Source organism: Myotis nattereri (assembly GCF_964212035.1).
Source record: "Myotis nattereri genome assembly, chromosome: 2".
NCBI lineage: Eukaryota > Metazoa > Chordata > Mammalia > Chiroptera > Vespertilionidae > Myotis > Myotis nattereri.
Genome location: NC_138076.1, coordinates 41,038,084 through 41,057,269, shown reverse-complemented (window position 1 = coordinate 41,057,269; position 19,186 = coordinate 41,038,084). Strand labels below are relative to the sequence as shown.

At 45.1% G+C, this 19,186-nt stretch overlaps 1 protein-coding gene across 2 annotated transcripts in view; it reads left to right on the top strand.

Moving 5' to 3' along the window:
• The window catches only part of FARP1 (FERM, ARH/RhoGEF and pleckstrin domain protein 1), a 235,301-nt gene that overhangs the window by 168,508 nt on the left and 47,607 nt on the right, over nt 1-19,186 (top strand). For both annotated transcript variants that reach the window (XM_081082502.1, XM_081082501.1), the window contains exons 6-12: nt 241-355; nt 1,221-1,368; nt 3,604-3,699; nt 5,164-5,327; nt 6,063-6,131; nt 8,470-8,545; nt 9,649-9,898. In XM_081082502.1, the coding sequence (XP_080938628.1) occupies nt 241-355; nt 1,221-1,368; nt 3,604-3,699; nt 5,164-5,327; nt 6,063-6,131; nt 8,470-8,545; nt 9,649-9,898 (918 nt within the window). The remainder of the gene's footprint in view (nt 1-240; nt 356-1,220; nt 1,369-3,603; nt 3,700-5,163; nt 5,328-6,062; nt 6,132-8,469; nt 8,546-9,648; nt 9,899-19,186) is intronic.

Below are 19,186 nucleotides of genomic sequence, written 5' to 3'. Positions count from 1 at the left end.
CTTTCCAGCTATTAGAGATGAGAAAGAGTGGAAACCATCTTTCTATGTTGGAGCAGTTGTTAAATATGTCCTCACGTCCATACTTCTGACATCTAGCCCTGATGGTACCCACCAGCTGGGATTGCCTACTGTTGGCGGCTAGCTTCCGATGTGCTAGCTGGGGAGTATTCCACTGGGAATAGATCAAATTGTGGAGTATTAATCATATGGGCTGGATTTTCTTTCTCTGTCTCTTTGTAGCCGAGATTGGGGATTTTGATGAAGCATCGGACAGAGAACACTTAGCAAAAAATAAGTACATACCTCAGCAAGATGCACTAGAAGACAAAATTGTGGAATTTCACCATAACCACATGTAAGTCTATTCGTTGTTTTACGTTTTCTTTTAGCTGTTTCTCTCCATCCTTCCCACATATGGGTACACACACAGACAGTGACTGTTGGAAAGAAATATGCAAAATGTGAGGGAGAAGAGCCCAGAGGCTCATGGGATTGCCGTGACTCACCCAGGAGTCTCTGAAATGCAGGTTACCCACTCAAAAGCAGCACTGCGGGCCTCCTGGCTTTTTATTTTTATTTTTTTTTATTGTGACACCAGAGTAACACTGAAATTTTAGGACACTCATGCTTTGAAACAAAAGGGAAAGTATACGGCCAATTAATAGGAGATTGGGAAAGTGACATGGTATTCTAGGGACAAAGTGAGAATATTGTGAAAATCTAGAACCTTTGTCCCATCTCCACGTTGGTTTTTTTGTTTGGATCAGTAAAACATTTTCAAAGGATTCTCTGTGCCTTTTGTTTGTGTTGTTGTTGTTTTAAGGAGGGCGCTTGAGTACTGATGATGATAATACGAGAGAATGGTGCCTGGAACTTTGTTTGCAAGTTTAGGTCTATTGTGAGTGACTAAAAACTTGTTTTAACACGATGGTGTTTGGATTTTATGTGACCTTAAAGGGAACTCTTTGAGATTCAAAAAAATTGGCCCAAGCTTGCGATAGACTTTTGGAGTTTTGTGTTACACAAGCAATAGCGCTTTTGTTCTAGCTGCTGGACTTTGGGTTATAATGAATGGGAGGTTGGGTGTCATCTGATTGGGTAGCCCCATTGTTTGTGATGAAATGCCTTTTTATTTCCCAAGAGAAGCTCCTTAATCTCAAATTAATAGACACAGGGAATTCAAATCTCCTGGCCTTTCTCTGTAATTTTTATTTTGTCAGTGGACAAACACCCGCAGAATCGGATTTCCAGCTCCTGGAGATCGCCCGGAAGCTGGAGATGTACGGGATCCGGTTGCACCCGGCGAAGGACAGGGAAGGTACCAAGATCAACCTGGCTGTTGCGAACACAGGAATTCTAGTGTTTCAGGTAAGAGCGTTTAGAACACACTCAGTTCCCTTGGTGATGAGAGATAAGGGTTGGGCCTTCCACTTTGGCTCCATGCTGGGTGGTCCACGCTGAGATCTCTGACAGTTATTTTCAGGCGAACAGGAAAAAACTAACCTCATCTCAGGGCTTCTGTTTCTTTCCAGCCACTCAGCATCCAGGTCCCACTTCATGTGCCCTTGCTCCGGGCGGGGAATTTACCGTTATAAATTTGTTTGCATTTGCTCACTTTGTAGCATCACAGAAATCTCTTTCTCTCTGTGGACCTGTGCTTGGAACATGTGTAATTAGATCAAGATTTTAGACTCCACAATAACCTTTTGCACACTTGCACATGCTAGTCATGTGATCCTTTTTTTTTTTTTTTTTTTTTTTGGAAAACCTAATTTCGGTTTTGCATAAGCTTTTTTCTCATTTCACACTTACCTAACTTGGAAAGTGTAGTATCCACTTGTAAGCTAGAGCGGTTTCATAAGTTTATGAAAGCCATGTCTGTACTGCAGTAATTTTGCAGCAAAACGCATACTGCCCTTGGGTGGATCCTGCCTGTGTTTTCCTAAGGACATACACTTGTCTGCCCTCTGAGGTGTGTGCTCTCCTGATCACGCCGCTAATGTACTGTTTTATTGATTGATGCTTCTCTTTCTCTTAAGAGCTTTACTGACATAATTCTTGACATGCAATAAAATGCACATCTCTAAAGAGTGCCCTTTGATAAGTTCTTCTATATGTATATCCTGTGAACCTACCAAGGACATCAAGACAACGAACATATTCACCAAACTCCCCTCCCCCGTTTTCTCAAGGCTTTCCTTTTAAACACAAGTAGGTTATCTGTGCTTTGATTTCACAGGGGTGTCGAGAAAGTGTCTGCCTTTCTCATGAAATAGGGTCAGATGTCACCCAGTTTTGAAGGTGTAACTGGGTGCATGGCCTACAACTTTTTTGAGCCAGGTTTGGTTACATTTCCCTCTTCGTATTTTACCAAAATAGCTTACAATTCTCTGCTCCTATATCAAATGTTCCTGATGGACCCTAAGGACCACATACCCGTGTCCTGAGAAAAAAGGTCAGGTGGGATTCACATGGGACCCTAGGGAGTGACGTGTTGAAAGCAGTGTGGTGTGTGAGGAGGTGATTCCTCCTTGCAGTTTGGACCTGCAGAAATAATCTAGGAGCACCTGATGAGGAAAACGACAATAAACTAAGCATAGTTTTCAGCGCTACCATTAATTTCAAAATCAAAACCGGTAAACATTTCTAAAAATCATAGAGGAGGAGGACAGAAGTGGCTCACAATTGTATTAATTAGCTTTGATTGTGTTGGATGCAATCTAAATATTGAGACTTACTTGGTAATTTAATCATGTTCAAAGGCTGTATCTTGGAATTCATCTGCTTGTTGGTACCTAATTGCTTCATTCTTAACCAACTTAAGTAAATGGCCCTGGTGTTCAGATGGAGAAATTCTATTTTCAGTTGAGGTGACAGGACAGATGGGAGCTGGTGTCTGGCAACTGCCCCCCATTTCTCCACCGCGTCCCACATGGCCGTATCCAAGATGAGAGTGTGTGAGTCCTTCCCGGAGACCTCTCTGGAAGGCGGGGCCTCCCCTCCCAGGTCCTGATGGTGCTGTTGGAAGCCTGTGGACACAGGAGCCATGCCAGGTGGACATAGGGGTGATTGCGTCTGTGGATGTGAACAACAACTGCTGGCTAAGGCACACGCTCGAGAATCTCATTCTGCCACATCCACAGTGTGATTTTGGCCAAATTAAAATAATACCCGTGCTGCCAATTCCACATCTATTAAAAAGAAAAGAAAGCCACCTCATGGGGTTTTGTGTAAGGTTTGATAAGATCTGTAAAGTTCTCAGGCCAGTGCCTGGCACGCTGTAAGTAATGATGGCTAATTATTGTGGTGGTTGTCATGGTTTTTATTTTTATTTATCTTCCTTTTTATCATTCTCTTGGCCAGCCTCTTTCTTCCCTGGAGGCAGACTTAGTTGGAATGCCAACTCATGTAATTAGTGAGGAATCATGATCCAGGAACCGGCATCACCCCACCGCTGCACTTCTGTGACTTCTCCAGCGAAATGCTTTCTTCCCGAGCCATCCAGCATCAGCCCCCCTGGGAGTCTCCCATAACCAATGCAACCAACTCTCCTGTTGCTTATCCTGCGTTTCCTGGCTCACCAGCTGATACCTTTCTTCTTAGGGCTTCACGAAGATCAATGCCTTCAACTGGGCAAAGGTGCGGAAGCTGAGCTTCAAGAGGAAGCGCTTTCTCATCAAGCTCCGCCCAGATGCGAATGTAAGTGGCTCCCAGGAAAGAGGGGGAGACCCTCTGACCTGTGAGCCCTTGGGATTGGGATGGAGGGGACCAAGTGAGGGCATAGGCTGAAACTGGCCGACAGCCGCTCAGGTGTCTGAGTGTCTACAGAGAGATGCATTCAAATACTTGCTAATGCCACAGCTGTCTCTGTCAGGAGACAGAAGGTAAAGGAGAGCTGGCACCGATGTGGAGAGGGTCCCTACCTGTGCAGACACCAGCAGCCCCTCCTGACAGCCTGAGGTCTGCCGTGGCTGTGTCTCCAGCCTCTGGCCCACCCGAGACGCTGTCAGCATTCTGCCGTGTCCCCGGTCCATCGCTGCCCACACAGCAGCAGTCCCACCTCTGGGGGCCCTGCTGTTGTCCCAAACCTCAGACAGTGTGTTCTCATGAGCTAACCAGGTCCACGTCCCACAGACCCTGCCGATGCCGCTTACACTGGGACCGAGTCAGGGAGGGAGAAACAGCGCCTCCATCTGCCGGAAATGGCGCTGGAGGAGATGGATAATATACCTCTGATGTCCCCAGCTGGTGCTCGGAGTGCTTTTTCCCATGGAAAAAAGATTATAAATGGATGGGGAGGCCTATAGTTCAGCTACAGTATGGATTAAATAGGCTTTTATGGCCTGACCTCGGAAGCGGACACCCATTTATAAGTTGTTTTCCATGGGAAAGTGCATTTTGAGTTCCATAAGGCCCATTTACCCATGAAAAATGACAGCACAACTCGTTTGTAAGTTGGGACTGCACTGCCCAGAACTGTGAGATTCCCCCCGAATAGTTGGAACTGCTGGGAACGTTAGGGACTGTGGTAACTTTTGTTTATATAATATGGCCACTTAAATTGGGAGCATTCCGCCTGGGAATAGAAAATTGCCATATCCCTTTTCCAGAATCAAAGGACATGCATTTTTCAGCCTTGAGCGATACGTCTGTGCTCCTGAAAAAAACTGTTCATTTCCTCTATGGTCCCTGGGGCACCTGGAGGCTCGAGCCATCTGCTTTTGGGTAGAGAAGAGACTTAGACCAATGTTGAAAGTTGGCATGAGTCATGAGGGGGAAAACAAACAAAAAATTGTATTTCAGTTATTTTATGAAGGCACAACAGGAATATCAGTACTTGGATTTTTTTTTTTAGAAGGAAATGTAAGCCAAGTACACACAATTTATTTATGAATTTTGTCAAATGTTACGATTTTTGCTGAGTACCCCTGGTTTCTGTTAGTTTCTCTAAGGAATTCTGTGGGGAAGAAAATGGTTGAATGATAACTATATTATCATTAGGAGCAGCTATATTTTACTAAATATGTGAATTTATGGCCATGCTATAATAAAATATACAGCTGAAATTTTATTGGGCTCATTTGTTTTCTGCCCCTTCTCTCATTTTTCAACCCAGTGTCTGTGGGTCATGGAAAAATCCAAAGTGGTATTTTCTCTTTTCAGAGCTCGTACCAGGACACCTTGGAGTTCCTCATGGCCAGCCGGGATTTTTGCAAGTCCTTCTGGAAAATCTGTGTGGAGCATCATGCGTTTTTTAGACTTTTTGAAGAGCCCAAGCCAAAGCCAAAGCCTGTTCTGTTTAGTCGAGGGTCATCATTTCGGTTCAGGTAAGGATTCGCTTCAGACCTCTCCACTGGTCATGCGAACATTCCCCCCCAAGACTTTCCTTATGCTGTTGCCTATCTCAGCTGCTGTGCCATTCAGCGAGGAGACAAGGTCAAAGTCCCCGAGAGCCGGTGGGGGGTTTGCTCGGATATCCCAGCAGGCCCCGTGGCAGACCCTTGCTGTGTTCTGTTTGAACGTCAGGCGCGAGGCAGTCTACCTGGCCACAGCAAACTCTGAATGGGACTCTAATTCCGAAAGTTTTTCCTTTCTCTGTAGAAGCAAGTGCCTTGTTAACATTTGATGCAGCTTCATAGAATGCTGCCTAGACCTGCTCATCGTCAGGTCACTTTTTCACTCTTTCTTTCGACACTGCCAACGCCCGCTGCATGTCAAGTGCTCTTCTAGCCATTGGGGGTATATGGAGAACAGAATTACCCCTGCCTTTACAAAGCATGCAGACGCAGGATGCTCGCCTAATAACCAAACATAGAATCAAGTGGTTTAGTTCATTGAACCTTTTATTGTTATTATTATTATTATTTAAAGGGAAATATCCAGAGGCAGAATAGACACAAAGACACAGTTTTCCTTAGTCTGCTTTCACTGCTGTCTAGCTGGGAAAGCCCACGGGTCTCCCCGTTATGGAAGGAGGGGAGTAAGATGGTGGAGTGGTGTGCTGTGTGCTTAAATGAGAACGCCTTGCTGTCTTCCCTCTCCTCTCCTGGTCTTCATTTCAGTGGTCGGACTCAGAAGCAGGTTCTCGACTATGTGAAAGAAGGAGGACATAAGAAAGTGCAGTTTGAAAGGTAAGAGGAACCTCTGTGCTCCTTCGATACCAGAGGAGTCAGTCCTTCTCTCCGGGTAACAGTGCAATGGCTGCTAGATGTCTCTGCACCCGGCCGGGTGAGTTAGAGAATGGCTGCTTCAGTCGCCTCGGCCAGGGCCGTGGTAGGCAGGCTCCTGGGAGGGCCCAGGGTGCTTCCTCCAGGGGAAGAAGAGGCGAAGAGAACGGACTGAGAGGACCAGCGAGGAAGAAGAGGGAGAAGCCCGCAGAGGGTAGGGAGGGGAGAGGAACAGGACCTTATGGTGGGGATACTTACTCATTGGTGAGCCCTTAAATATTTGGAGGGTTGAATTCAAAGTATTTTTATGAACTTTTTCATTAAGTCAAGTTTGGAGGAGAAGAAACAGGATTTATTATTGCTGCTGTTAGCCAGTGTTTATTGCTCTTATGCTGTCCCGGGCCATGTTCCAAGTTCTTTATATATATTAACTCGTAGGCTTCATACCCATGCTGTGAGGTCCATGCTGTCTTAGTCCCCTTTTAGAGGTGGAGACACTACAGCTCAAAGAGGTGGAGTGACTAGCCCCGGTCTCTGAGCTGGTCAGCAGCCCCTGGTCAGCTGGCCCCGGAGCCCCGGAGCTGCTCTGCCTCTCAGGGAGGGAGAGCAGAGAACCCAGAGGGACTAAGACTCAAGGGTCAAGGTGTGAGTGATGGTGCTCCCAGGAATGTTCAGTACATGCTTTTTCCATTTTAATACATTTAAAAATTACAATAAAGTCCATAGACTACGGCAAACACCCATATTCTTACTACTTAGAATTAACATTTAACATACCTGTTTCTGGAGTTCTTTGTCTTCTTTCACCTGTAGCTGTTGTTACAGATGTGCCCTTCTTACCGACAACCTTCTTATTTCCCTCTCCCCTCCCCGAGGCAATACCTGGCTAATTCATGTTACTTCTGTTACCCATCTGCGTGCATCCAAAAAGAGTACATAGAAGAGCTCTGGGGTGTGTTTTTTTTGTTTGGTTTTTGTTTTTGTTTTTTTTGTATAAGTGGTATCACTGTGCATAATTCTGCAACTTTTTAAACACTTCCCTGATTTGAGATCTCTTCACATATTTTCTGGTTTTGAGGGTATTGCCTTTTATTTACTGATTCCCTGTTGGTAAACATTCGGGTTGTTTGGTGTTTTGCTTTTGCTGAAGCAAACCTGCTGTGATCATCTTTGTGTATGTCTCCTGATGCAGGTCTGGTCCGTTTCTCCCTCCTCGGACCCAGAAATGTAATGTTGAGTGGGTTACTTGCATGCTCACCTTGAAGGAACAAGCCCCATACTTTTCTTGGACTATCTGCCATTCATCTTTCCAGGGTCATAGAAGAAGCGGTCCAGTTCTTTCTCTGATTCAGAATTAATTTGGATTATCTTGAAGGAAAGCTGGATGCGCATTGGAATTTCATGTTTCTATGTTTCTATAGTTTCACACGTTTGAGTACCTGAAAGTTCCTAACGCTTGCTCACGGGGGAGGAAGGGGTGGGCAGACGAAGGAAGGGAACAGATGAGGAGAGGTGTTAGTGGCATTAGAGCCAGTTCCCTCTACTGTGGAGTCTGTAATTCACTCTCAGGGCCGGTCTTCTCCTCTGAACACACTGTGGAAGGGTTAGCTGATGACTGGTAATTGTCTCTGTTCTAGAACTGATCTAGGAAACCATTACCCCAAAAGCAGGAATTGATTTTGTATTGTTAGACCATAGCTCACCATTCAGAGCATATGTGCACCCTCCCCCACTTCTCCCTCCCAGTGACTTTTCCCATAACTACAGTTAGAGCCCCATTGCTGGGCCCCCAACCGGCTGTTCCCCTCAAACGGGAGCAGGGGATTGCTGAGAACTTTCTCAGAGTTTAAGTAATCTCGGGAACCTACAAGAGTTAATGGGAGCCCTGGCTGGTTTGGCTCAGTGGATAGAGCGTCGGTCTGTGGACTGAAGGGTCTCAGGTTCGATTCCGGTCAAGGGCACATGCCCGGGTTGCGGGCTCGATCCCCAGTAGGGGGGTATGCGGGAGGCAGCCGATCAATGATTCTCATCATTGATGTTTCTATCTCTCTTTCCTTCTCCCTTTCTCTCTGAAATCAATAAAAACATATTTTTAAAATAAAAATAAAGAAATAAATAAATAGTTAATGGGAAGGGAGACTGGGCCTGCTTCCAGGGGGGCATTTATACCAACTGCTTTGGGTGCCTTCATTTTTGGGGAAGTGCCTAATGCTGTTATTTTTCATTAAGAAAACACACACACAAAAAAAACAACACACACACAACTCGCCTAATTTGAGCTGTCTTATGTGTTTTCTCCAAGGAAACACAGCAAGATTCACTCCATCCGAAGCCTTGCTATGCAGCCCACGGAGCCGAATTCGGAAGTGCCAAAACAAGTCAGTACTGGCGGTAGACTGTTAGAGCTCCGCGTTCACAGGCTTCCCCCGCCGGGGTCTGTTTCATAGCATGCTTTCGAGCCCCTCATCCTTCACCTGTGGGGGTGACTCCTAGAGGAGAGTCCGGCTGTGTGCCCTGATCGTGGGGACACAGGCTCCATGCACTGTGCACCCAGGCTGGGCTCTGTGGCTGGAGCGTGCCCTTTCAGCTGACTCCCCACCTCCCACCCCTGCTCTCGCCATGAGACGCTCGCTCTGTTGGCCTGAACCCACGCAGGGTGGAGGCTTCCACGGGAGTCAGTAGAGCACAGCCCACCCTCCAGCCGGCAGGTACGCTTGTGTACGGGGATGGGGACCACATTTACAATCGATGGGTGTAGGTCCCCTTTGGTGCCAAGGTCAGAACCTTTCGCTGGCACTGGACCGGGCGGTGAGATCCCAGGGCTCGCGTTACAGGGCAGTGACCACAGTTGGCAGCAGGAGACGTTATCGCTCTTGCTCTGAGGGCGGTGAGAGCTGGTTTTCCCTGGAGCTGGTCTCTGGATGGATTTTCAGGGTTTTCTCTACAGGAGAATAAGAACTTTGTTGGGAAAGAACAAGAAGGAGATTTCATTGTGTGATCTAAAGAGAGCCCTCCACCTGCTCATTCTAGTCTTAGAAGTACAAACAAAGACGCTTTTTGTCATTTGTCTGAAATCCGTGTCAGCTCCCTCCTGGGGTCCACGAAGGGTTTCCTTCCTGTCCCGGATCTCACTTCTCGAGACACCCCAATGGCCTGGGGGCTCCTTTTTCCAGGGGGAATTTGGGACTGGGGGGTCCCAGAAAGCAGAGACACTGCCCATCTTACTGCTGGGGACCCCGCATTGTCAGCTCCCACACCCTGAAAGCACTTGCTGGATACTGACAAAGGCACTCAGGTGTGCCCGCTGCTTGTCAGACCTCTGTTCTAACACCTGGAGGCGGCCTTTATATGGCAGTACTTGCGGGCTGCTCAAAGCTTATGGAGATACAATTAAGCGAGACTGAATCTCTCTTTCTCCCCAGCTCTGATGTAACCATCTGCCTTTTCTCTTCGATCCCCTCACTCTTATCCTCCCCACCAGGCTCAGCAGAGGGCCAGCCTCACTTCTGGTGAAGGTGCTGAATCCCCAGGAGGCCAGAGCTGCCAGCAAGCAAAGGAGCGGAAAGTTTCCACCGAGGAGTGCGGGCCGCGCCAGAGCCCCGCGCTGCAGAAGAGCCCAGCCGGTAACAAGCGGGCCGATGGGGCCGTGAAGGCAGCGGCGGAGGAAGAGGAGGAGGTCGCTAAGGATAGGACCCAGCAGAGTAAACCTCAGCCCCCGCAGCCAAGCACAGGTCCAGCATCCAGGGCTGCTAGAGGCAGCAGCACTTCTATTCCTTTCATTGACTGCAGTGATGTAGATAGCGAATACGATCTGCTCAGGGAGCAAACATCCCAGTCCCGGTCCCAAACAAATGACAATCATGAGGGTGATTTGACCAGTGGTGTTTATCTGCTCTCCGGGGATGAGAGGCGCGTAGAAGCTAGGGGCAGGGCTTCCCCTCACTCGGTGGAGTCCTCCCGGCCCCCTTCCAGAGAATTCCTGGATGATGATTCAGCAGACATCACCTTTGATGTGAGTGGGAGCCCCAGACTCCCAAGACATAGCTCCCTGATAGATGAGATGTTCAGGGGCTCCAGCAGCCGCAGCCCCCTGGCCACGCCATTGTCTCCCAGCAGCAGAAGTTCAAGTCCAAATCTGAGTTGGGACAGGACTGGGTCTCAAGGCTATGTTTCTGAAAACGGGCATGACTCTGGAGAGGGAAGGATGGGAGCAGATGCTCTCGCGAGCCGGGGTCCTCGTTATGAAAACTGTTCCCCCGTCTCACAGAGGCCATACTTACGCAACCTTCCCAGTAGATACAACAAGTCAGAGACAGACCCACTCATCCTGAGCCAGGTGGCATCCGTCCCAGAGGCCCTGGATAGGCTGGATGGCCCTGGGAAGGGAGAGCCGGCCAGCCTGGCTGGTTCGGAAGGTCGAATGCTGGCTAATGGGACACCTCTCCTGGGTCCCGTCTCCCAGGTCCCCGGGGTGCAGCCGGGGTGTGCCAGTGGCATGGCGGACCACCTGGCTCCCCTGCAGATGACGGAGGGCTCCACCAGCAGTGGGACTGAATCCAGCGATTCAGACTCGGAAATGGTGAGCTCTTGGAGCCAGCCCCTGGTGTTCGGTAACGCCGCGGTGCTGAGCTCCCCTTCCATGCTGAGAAGCCAGAAGTCGGTGGGTGGCCTGCATTTGAGCGAGGAGCAAGAGGAGGATGAGTGAGGAGACCAGGAGGCACATGTTTGAAGTGTCGGGAACCTGGAGTCAGGAGGCCAGGGTTTCAGTGCAGACCATCTGCTCTAGTGACTCGTTAATTCGTGATCAACATTTGTTAGAGGAAGTTTTGGACAGGCACATGTTTGGATAGGGCACGCCTGACTTCTGAAATCTTTCAGAAAGACAAAGCTTCCCACAGTGGCTTGGTTTCCCAAATAGGTGAACAAGATAAATAGCAGGTCATAATGACAAGTAAGCAGGAGCTTGTCGATCTTTCTGGTTGACGGCTAGAAAGAAATACTCCATTAGGAATCTGATCGCGCATATGGTGTGTGGTATTTATGTGAACATTTTCTGTATATGTTTAATTTTGTGTGCAGATCATCCTTCTATTTTCGGAGTGTCATAGAGATCCAGAAAGGTGTTGGTTTTACTTTCCCCCCTTTCTTTAAAAGGAGGGCTGCTTTCCGGTGCCTCCCCAAGTCAGGAATTGACAAAATTCAAGGCCAAATGTAAGTCGATTGCTAGTTGAGATTAAGTGTTGGTGAAATCTTAGTCAAGAGTAATGAATATTTTAATCGGAAGAATTTGGAGTTATTCGTTCTTTCTAAACTTCATATAAAATGATATAAAGGTTGTCAAACCCTCATGACCTATAATTTACATGGGGTTGTTGTTTTGATTTGGATTTGCGTTGGTGGGCCAAATAGTTATGTTTTAAGGAGCTTGAACTCTGGCTGTGAGAATCTCTTGGTGAAACATAGAATGCTGTTGCGGGACGAAGCAGGAGAAAGCAAAGCCTTGCGATAGGCACTTGTCGCCAGGAGGTGAGCAGACACAATGCCCGCCTTTGCCTGGTGCACAACACAGAGAAGGAGCATTCCCAGTGTCATTGTCCTTGGTTTTTATGCCGCTGGTTTTTATGCGCGTTCTGAACTATTCACTCTGTGACTCGTGAGTGGCTTTTCTTGGGAAGCGACTCCTGATGTTTCTCTGTGAGAAGTCTGATTTCTTTTTAAATCTTGCCCCCCTATGCCAGTGCCTTTCGCTAGCACACCTGCATTTTAGATAGGAGAGCCTGGTTTTAACTTGCATTATTTCTCAGCCTTAGCTGCATATTTTAAAATTAGTGATGCCCGGGCCCTGACCCTAGACATTTTTATTTAATTGGTCTGGAGGCCACTTGGGCCCCCAGATGGTTCTACTAGGTAGCCAAGGGTCACTTCTCAGCCAGACACAATTGCCTCCTAGAATCTAGTTTAAAAGATTAGCTGAATTTTGGGCTTGCTTGCAGAGTAAGAAAAGTATCACAAATGAAATTTTTGTTTTAATGCCTGTCCTTTAGTACTTTTCCGTCTTTGGTATTTTTTCTATAAAGATAAATTGTAAAATCAAATTTTTAGGCCCTAAGTAACTACAGAATTATTGAAAAGAGTTTTAGAATGGTAAGTCCCTGATGTGCCACCATGCCAGTGGCCTTGCTAAACTCATTACGTGACTCTCACAGGGAAGAGGCTGAGCCTGTTTGGGAAACAGTAGAATTTGGCAGCAGCATGTCACCGGTAGGATTGCCTGACTTTGTGGCTCACGGTGATTATCTGTCCACCTGAATGTCAAGAAGTTGGTTTTAAGGATTCTGAGAACTTAATTCATTTGTATACAAACTTTTGTTTTAACCTCCTAATCATTTGATTCAGTGCATGATTGGTGAATCAAATTGATTATTAGATCATTTGGAAGATGTTCATTGAAGTAGTCTTTTTATGTCTTCCTTTAGATTTATATACCTAACAGAGTCACAGAATTTTAAAACTGGAAGGGACCTTTGAGATCACCTAGGGCAAACCTTCATTTTCTGGATGAGAAACCTTGTTCTGGCCAGGTTAGGAGACTTTACCTGGTCATCCAGCTAGTTAGTGACAAAGCTAGAACCCTGTCTCTAGACTTCAGCTTTTTACTTTTTGTGACCGCTTCATGCAGTAGGACCTTTGAGAGTCAATATTTTAATTTTTGAGAATCTTGTATGGGTTAATAATTAAAATCATATAGAGACCAGGAATCATGTAGACTTAGGCAATTATAGTTCATACTAGGTAGGAAGGACTACTGCTTTTTATATCATGGGATTTTTGCAGTTATGACATGTTTTTTGCATATTCTGTTTTAGACTTAGAAAATGATGTCAGTTTACTATATAAAAATCTAATCAAATGTGAGTTACACAGGGTCACATTTGTAATCCTGTGGTTTATTTGTGAATGTGATTTGTTCAAATGAGTTTTCTCTTTACCTCTAATTACACAGCAGTCTGATAATGAAATGTGAATGAGTAATAAATATTAACTTACCCAGCCTATGATGTGAATCATCCAATGTAAACCTCCAAAGCAAAACAGGCTCCAATAATTTGTTTTGCTTTTTCCTAAAGAAGTGAGTTTAAAAGCACCTGATCAGCGGTGGAGTACTCAGTTCTATGCTGAATAGATTGTCCACTTTCAGGGCTGTTTGTAGAGTTTTCTTTGTGTTGGTTTGGTACCAGCCAAGCAACTCAATTTTGGCCTGGTGGCCAGTATTTATGAAAGCAACAGTCCTGGTGTGATTAATGGTGCTTAAAAGGGAGGGAGTGTGGTTTGTTCAAAAGCCACATACCCTGAAGTGCTGGGAATATTCATTAATTGCCTCTGGAGGAGCTGGCCCTGCACGAATTGATTCTAGCATCAGTGGGAGAGTAAACGTAGTCATTCTTTGAGCCTGGTAGAGCCAGTTTGTAGAGGTGACGTGGTCTCTCCCTGTGCGTAGATCGAGGAAAGCCAGCTGCCTCCACCATCTCACCTTCCATGCCCTGACCTTTTGCCCAGCTGCTTTCCCTGGCCTCTGGAATCTCACTGTGTGGCTTAAGGAGGTGTGCAGAGGCATAAAGTTGAAGTAAGAGGGGGGAAAATCAGAGAGGGGCTTGAGTGTGAAGAATAGACAACAGATTAGAAGCCTGTGAATTCTTTTAGATTTCCAGAGGGTTTTCCAAGAGAACATATAGTGAAGAGGTCTCCTGAATCAGCAGCGAACCCAGGTCTTCGCATAAGGGCTACTCTATGAAATGATATCATTAAGGCCTTGGATGGGAGACAAACCATTGGTAGAAACAGAAATCCCCAAGCCACTCAGGCCTACTCCAGGGCCTCCTTGTATAAATATCTTCAGTTAGATAGTATTTCAAAATATCTAAATTGTAGACCCTTTTGTGGTTGGTTTTGTTGCTGCTTGTTCAGGGCAAAATAAAAATGCAAGAAATCATCTTAGCATGGAGAAATGCATTTAATGAGTTCCAGAATTTAAAATGAGTTGCTCCAGCTCCTTTTAACAGTCATCTGTATTCCATTGCCGATATTTTATTAGACAGGCATTTAATTAAAGGAAGTCTGTGGGCCAGATTCTTCCCCACATATGTGATTCATATTTGGGAATTTCTCACAGATTTATCTCACCAAATTGTGCCATGTGGCCTGCACTTAAAATGTGAATAATTCCAATTTTATTCTCAAGAACTTCTTTGAAGATTCAAGCCACACAATGCTAAAAATAGCCAGGCCTGCAAAACCAAAATACAGCACGAGACTCATGAAATTTTCACCCAGTGTACAGACCCAAGCTGTCCTCAACTGAGTCAGAAACTCAACTTGCATTATTAGCCTTGGATTCATTTTGATTGTGTTGCCAAGCAGTTTCTGAAAGAAGAAAAAGATTAAAACACTAAACTGTCCTTTTAACTTGTATTTAAAACGTTGGGAATGTACATATCCATAACATCAGTGTTCACATGCTTTTAATCAACTTTTTCCCATTTAACGTGTTACTCCATAGTTCAACACAGATTGGGTTTGGTGCAGTTGTAGCCATTAGTGAGTAACTGGGCTGCCGATAGGCCCCCCCTTAAATTAAGAAATTTGAGGCCCCCTTCATCATTAGGCTTATTTTAAATCGATTTGCTTCTATCTCGATCACCCTTCTCTGCCTAGGCCCTTACTCTTGTTAGCCAGCATTTACGAGATCTCAGAGTTGCCTTCCCAGGAAAGGCTCCTTTTCCTAGATCTTCTCTGTTGTGTATAAACATCCCTCTTCTGACAGTGCTGAGCTCAGTTACCCTACGGCTAGCCTACCTCTAGTTGAGTCTGTTTTAATTTCTGCAAATTTTACAAATCACACTCAAAAAGAGTCCTGTGCAACAGAGCAAGTCTCCTTGAGCCTGAAAGAGGTGGACATTATAAAATAATCCATTGCAGGTAGCTCTCCAATGAGGTTGACATTCAGCCACGTTCGCCAAATCCATAAGACCCAATGGCAGAAAAGGTACTGGTGAGTGGACTTTCTCCAGCAGTAAGTGATTAAGGAACTTGACTCTGGCGACATTAAAGAATTTACTGGTGCTGCATTTTCCTTGTTAGTTTAATCCCATCTGTTTCTGTTTAGTTGAGTGAAACTTAATACAGGAAAACAGGGTCTCTAGTGTGCATGTGTGCATACCTCTAACACTGGTTGCTGGTATTTAAAACATAGCCATGACTTTAGATCAAAATAAGCATGCCACTTAATGTAGCAGTTTTCTTTTTATTAGAAAAAATAATAGTGAAAGCAAAAAAAAATAAATAAGTATATGCATGATGATTTGGCCTAGTGTTGTAGGCATCAAAGCTCAAAAGTGGCCTGGTTGCCACCTGTTTGGATGCACACTAGGAAAGACTACTTAGTATTTTCTTGGGTTGTAACCTAGAGATTTTCAAATATTTCCCTGTGAAGAAAAGTTGCACATGCTGATTTGTATGCCCTGTAAATATTGGGGAGGAAGTGGGTAGTCTTAAAAAAAAAAAGTTCTTCATAAAATAGCATTTAGCTGCAAAAATCATAGAAGAAACTTATAGCACTAGTAACATTATTTTTTCTTATCTAGTGAGAGCAAGTAGACACCCTGGTGGAAGCTAGGGAAGAATGAGGAAATCTTTCTCTGAAAGCTTTACGGATTGAATAGCTTCTGATTTGTTCAGGTCATCTCTCTGTGAATTGACTGAATGACGCAGATCCGCAGCTTAGCCTAGAAACTGCCTTCAGCATCTTCTTGGCCACTGGCATTTGGTTTTAACTTGCAGTGGAAGGGAGCTCACTTGTGTCTTCTTGTGGGTTCCAGATCAGGTTGCTCTGATATGTCTTGGGGTGGCTTTATATTAGAAAGCAGAGAGGGTTAAAAATCAACTGTGGACACGGGGTAGCTGCAAGGCTGATGCTGTTCATGCAATCATGGAAATTGTACTGGAAGATACTTGAGCTTGCTCCTGGGCCATGAAGAGTAGAAAACACTGCGAAATGCAGCACAAACCAAGGGCACTAAGGAAGGAAGGAAAAGTGTGTGTGTGTGTGTGTGTGTGTGTGTGTGTGTGTAAGAAACATGAATTGGAGGTGGAGGTGATACTTGGTATGTGGACACCATGCTCCTGCTTTATTATAAAGTTGGGTTCTTAACTGTCTCTCAACCAGGACACAGTAGAAGGGTCATCTTGGAGCCTGCGATGGTGTGGAGATAGGCCTGTAATTACTCATGGATGGGCTTTCTGGCTCATGAAACTGGGCTAACAACTGCTTTTTCCTGGGCCTCAAAGTTCCTTTGTAAGAATTAAGTCATTTATCAACTCTGCCTGCAGTGGAGTCTAGAAAAACCAAAGATGATAGGTTTTCCTTAGTCAAGAACACTCATCTGCTGCTCTCTCTACACGCCCCTAAATGACCGACAGATTCCATCCCTTATGCTCACCCCTTTCTGCCTGGAAAGTTGCCACGAAAACCTAACTAACCAAATCTCACAAGCTTGGGCTATATGATTAATCCAACTCCCTTCTGTCCTCTCTGTGTGTATATTTAATACTAGAGATGAAATATTTTATTAAAATTTTCTAATACACCAAATTAATTTTAAAATAGAAAAGGCTGGGGACTTCATTCTCATTTTTGTCATTTGTTTAATAAATTTGAGACATTTTTCTGTTGTACCATTGTATGCACTGTTTTGTCAGCATGTACCTATCTAAGAGAGGAAGCTTTTTTTCGACATTCTGTCTTTATCTTCAAAGCATGGTATGCCTTCTGTTCCCTGCATTATTGGAGCACTGTCTGATGTCTGTTTGTTTTTTGTTTTGTTTTTCCACTGCTAAATACCAATTTGTACTTGGAATACCTGTTTCCTCTAGTGATCCTGTTCACTCAACAGCAAGCTTTAGCACTGACTCAGGCTGGTGGTCATGCGGGTACCATCTTTCACGAAGGGTAGGGGAGCGGAAGGTGAAGAGACTTCACTTTCCTGATTTCACCTGCTGATGAGCCTGAACGTTGTACTGTGAGTGCACAGGGGTGGGGAGCCTTTGGAAGTGAGCAGAATCACTGTGGATGGGGGAGAGGGCCCAAGGAAACAGAGAGCATCTGTGACCGTAGCCTGCATAGGGGAGCTCAGACAGTGAACCAAAGATCGGCTTCGTACTTTGAAGGGGAATCTCTGTTCAAATGGGAATAGAAAAGTTGACATAGTTCATGTCTATAACAGAACTTAGTTGTGTGTTTGCTTGGGGGCGGGGGTGGGGAGGTAGGTGGGGATGTAGAGAAGACCTCACTGAGCTCAGCCCCAATTGGCTTCTCAATGGCCAATAAGCTGTTTTCAGTTCTGAAATGTACCCCAAATGTAGGCTCTCACAGATACTGTCTGGTTTCGTCTTCTCCCCAGGGCCTAAGGGTGCACTATCTCGATAAAGCATGGATCTACACTCCCGGGGAGGTTGCTGGCCTCTCAGTAACAGTGCGCTTGGTGGTTCTTTAAGCATGGAAGGCCAAACTCATGTAACAGTGTATGCATGATATTAATATTTCTTGTTAACCTAAACTGAAGAGGCTTTTACTTGTCCTAACAGGTATCTTGCTGTAAACACTGTCAATTGTAACTGTTCTTTTCCCACTGATGCCTGAAGCTTTGTCCTGAGTGCAAGAATGGTATTTTTCATTGGTACGAAGCACCATGTTCCCCAATCCGAACACTGCCACCCTCATGTTCCAACCAAGGAGGATTCTCCTTTATCTCTTCTCCATAAGTAAGAACAAGCTAGCGCACTGGCTATCATGTTTCCACTGGTAGCATTGCTCTCTTTATTTTTCTGCCAGTTGCACCACTGTTGCTTTTCTGAATTGCTTGATGAATGGCGAAGGTGATGTTTAGCTGCTTGTAAAACTTTTCTTAAAGGAACATGGTCTGAAAAGCACGTATACATTACCCTCAACAGCCTCCTAAGTTATTGGGAAGAGGGCACCACCACTGTGATTGGTAATCCTATACCCTGGTTTTCCTTATGGAACCTTATCATGTCAATAAAACTTGGTCAGGTTTTTTCCATATTCCATTGGGGTGGGACCCAGCTTAGTTATCAGCCTAGAGTGAATCCTGCCCATTCTGGAGAGTACCCATTATTCAACACAATACTGACCTTTCTTTGATAACTGGCTTTCAAATGGAGACAGTCTCCAGAGAGAGTTCATTGTATTTTCTTTTGGAGGGAGATTATAGATTTAAAAAGAGCCTTTAAAAAAAAAATAGATGAAAACCTCCACCTGTAATGTATTTCCTGTATGTGCCTTTGGAGCATATTCTAGGTATATAAAGAGAAAACCTCATATATTTTGGGACCAAGTAACAGGAAACAAATCATGAGAGGTGAGTGGAATCTAGAAGCTTGCCAAATAAAGGTATTTATTTGAGGGAATATTGAAGAATCAGCTTAGAGAGTTTTAAAATCATTATACTTTTTAAATATTTCAAAAGAGGACTTGAGAAAGCAATCGGTATTCATAGTTTCTTCAATATTCTCATTCTCAAATATTTAAATATTGTTTAACAAATCTATGGATTACTATTTTTAAAATTATTGTCAGGTTTTCTAGTGTCCTCCCTTAACAGGAAAAATCACACTTATCCCATTTAAAAAATGGAGATTACCCATTTATTGGCCAGTTTGACACACTGCATAGGTCTCATTAAGAACTAGAAAACGCTCTCTTCCCAGACTTGTGTGAGTTTGTTCTGAGCCTTGAATACAGTTGGAGGCAGTGGATGGCCTAGGCAGCTTGTGCCTGAGCCCGCGCGGGCCTCGGCTTGCTGATCAGAAACCGTCCCCACTGTTTATGCACCACTGATGAAGGGCTGGTCCGGAGAGGCTGCAGTCCTGGGTGATGCTGCAGCGTCAGCTTCCCCAGAGCAGACAGGAGAGAAGAATGATGAATGTGTTTTACTTTAAAAAGA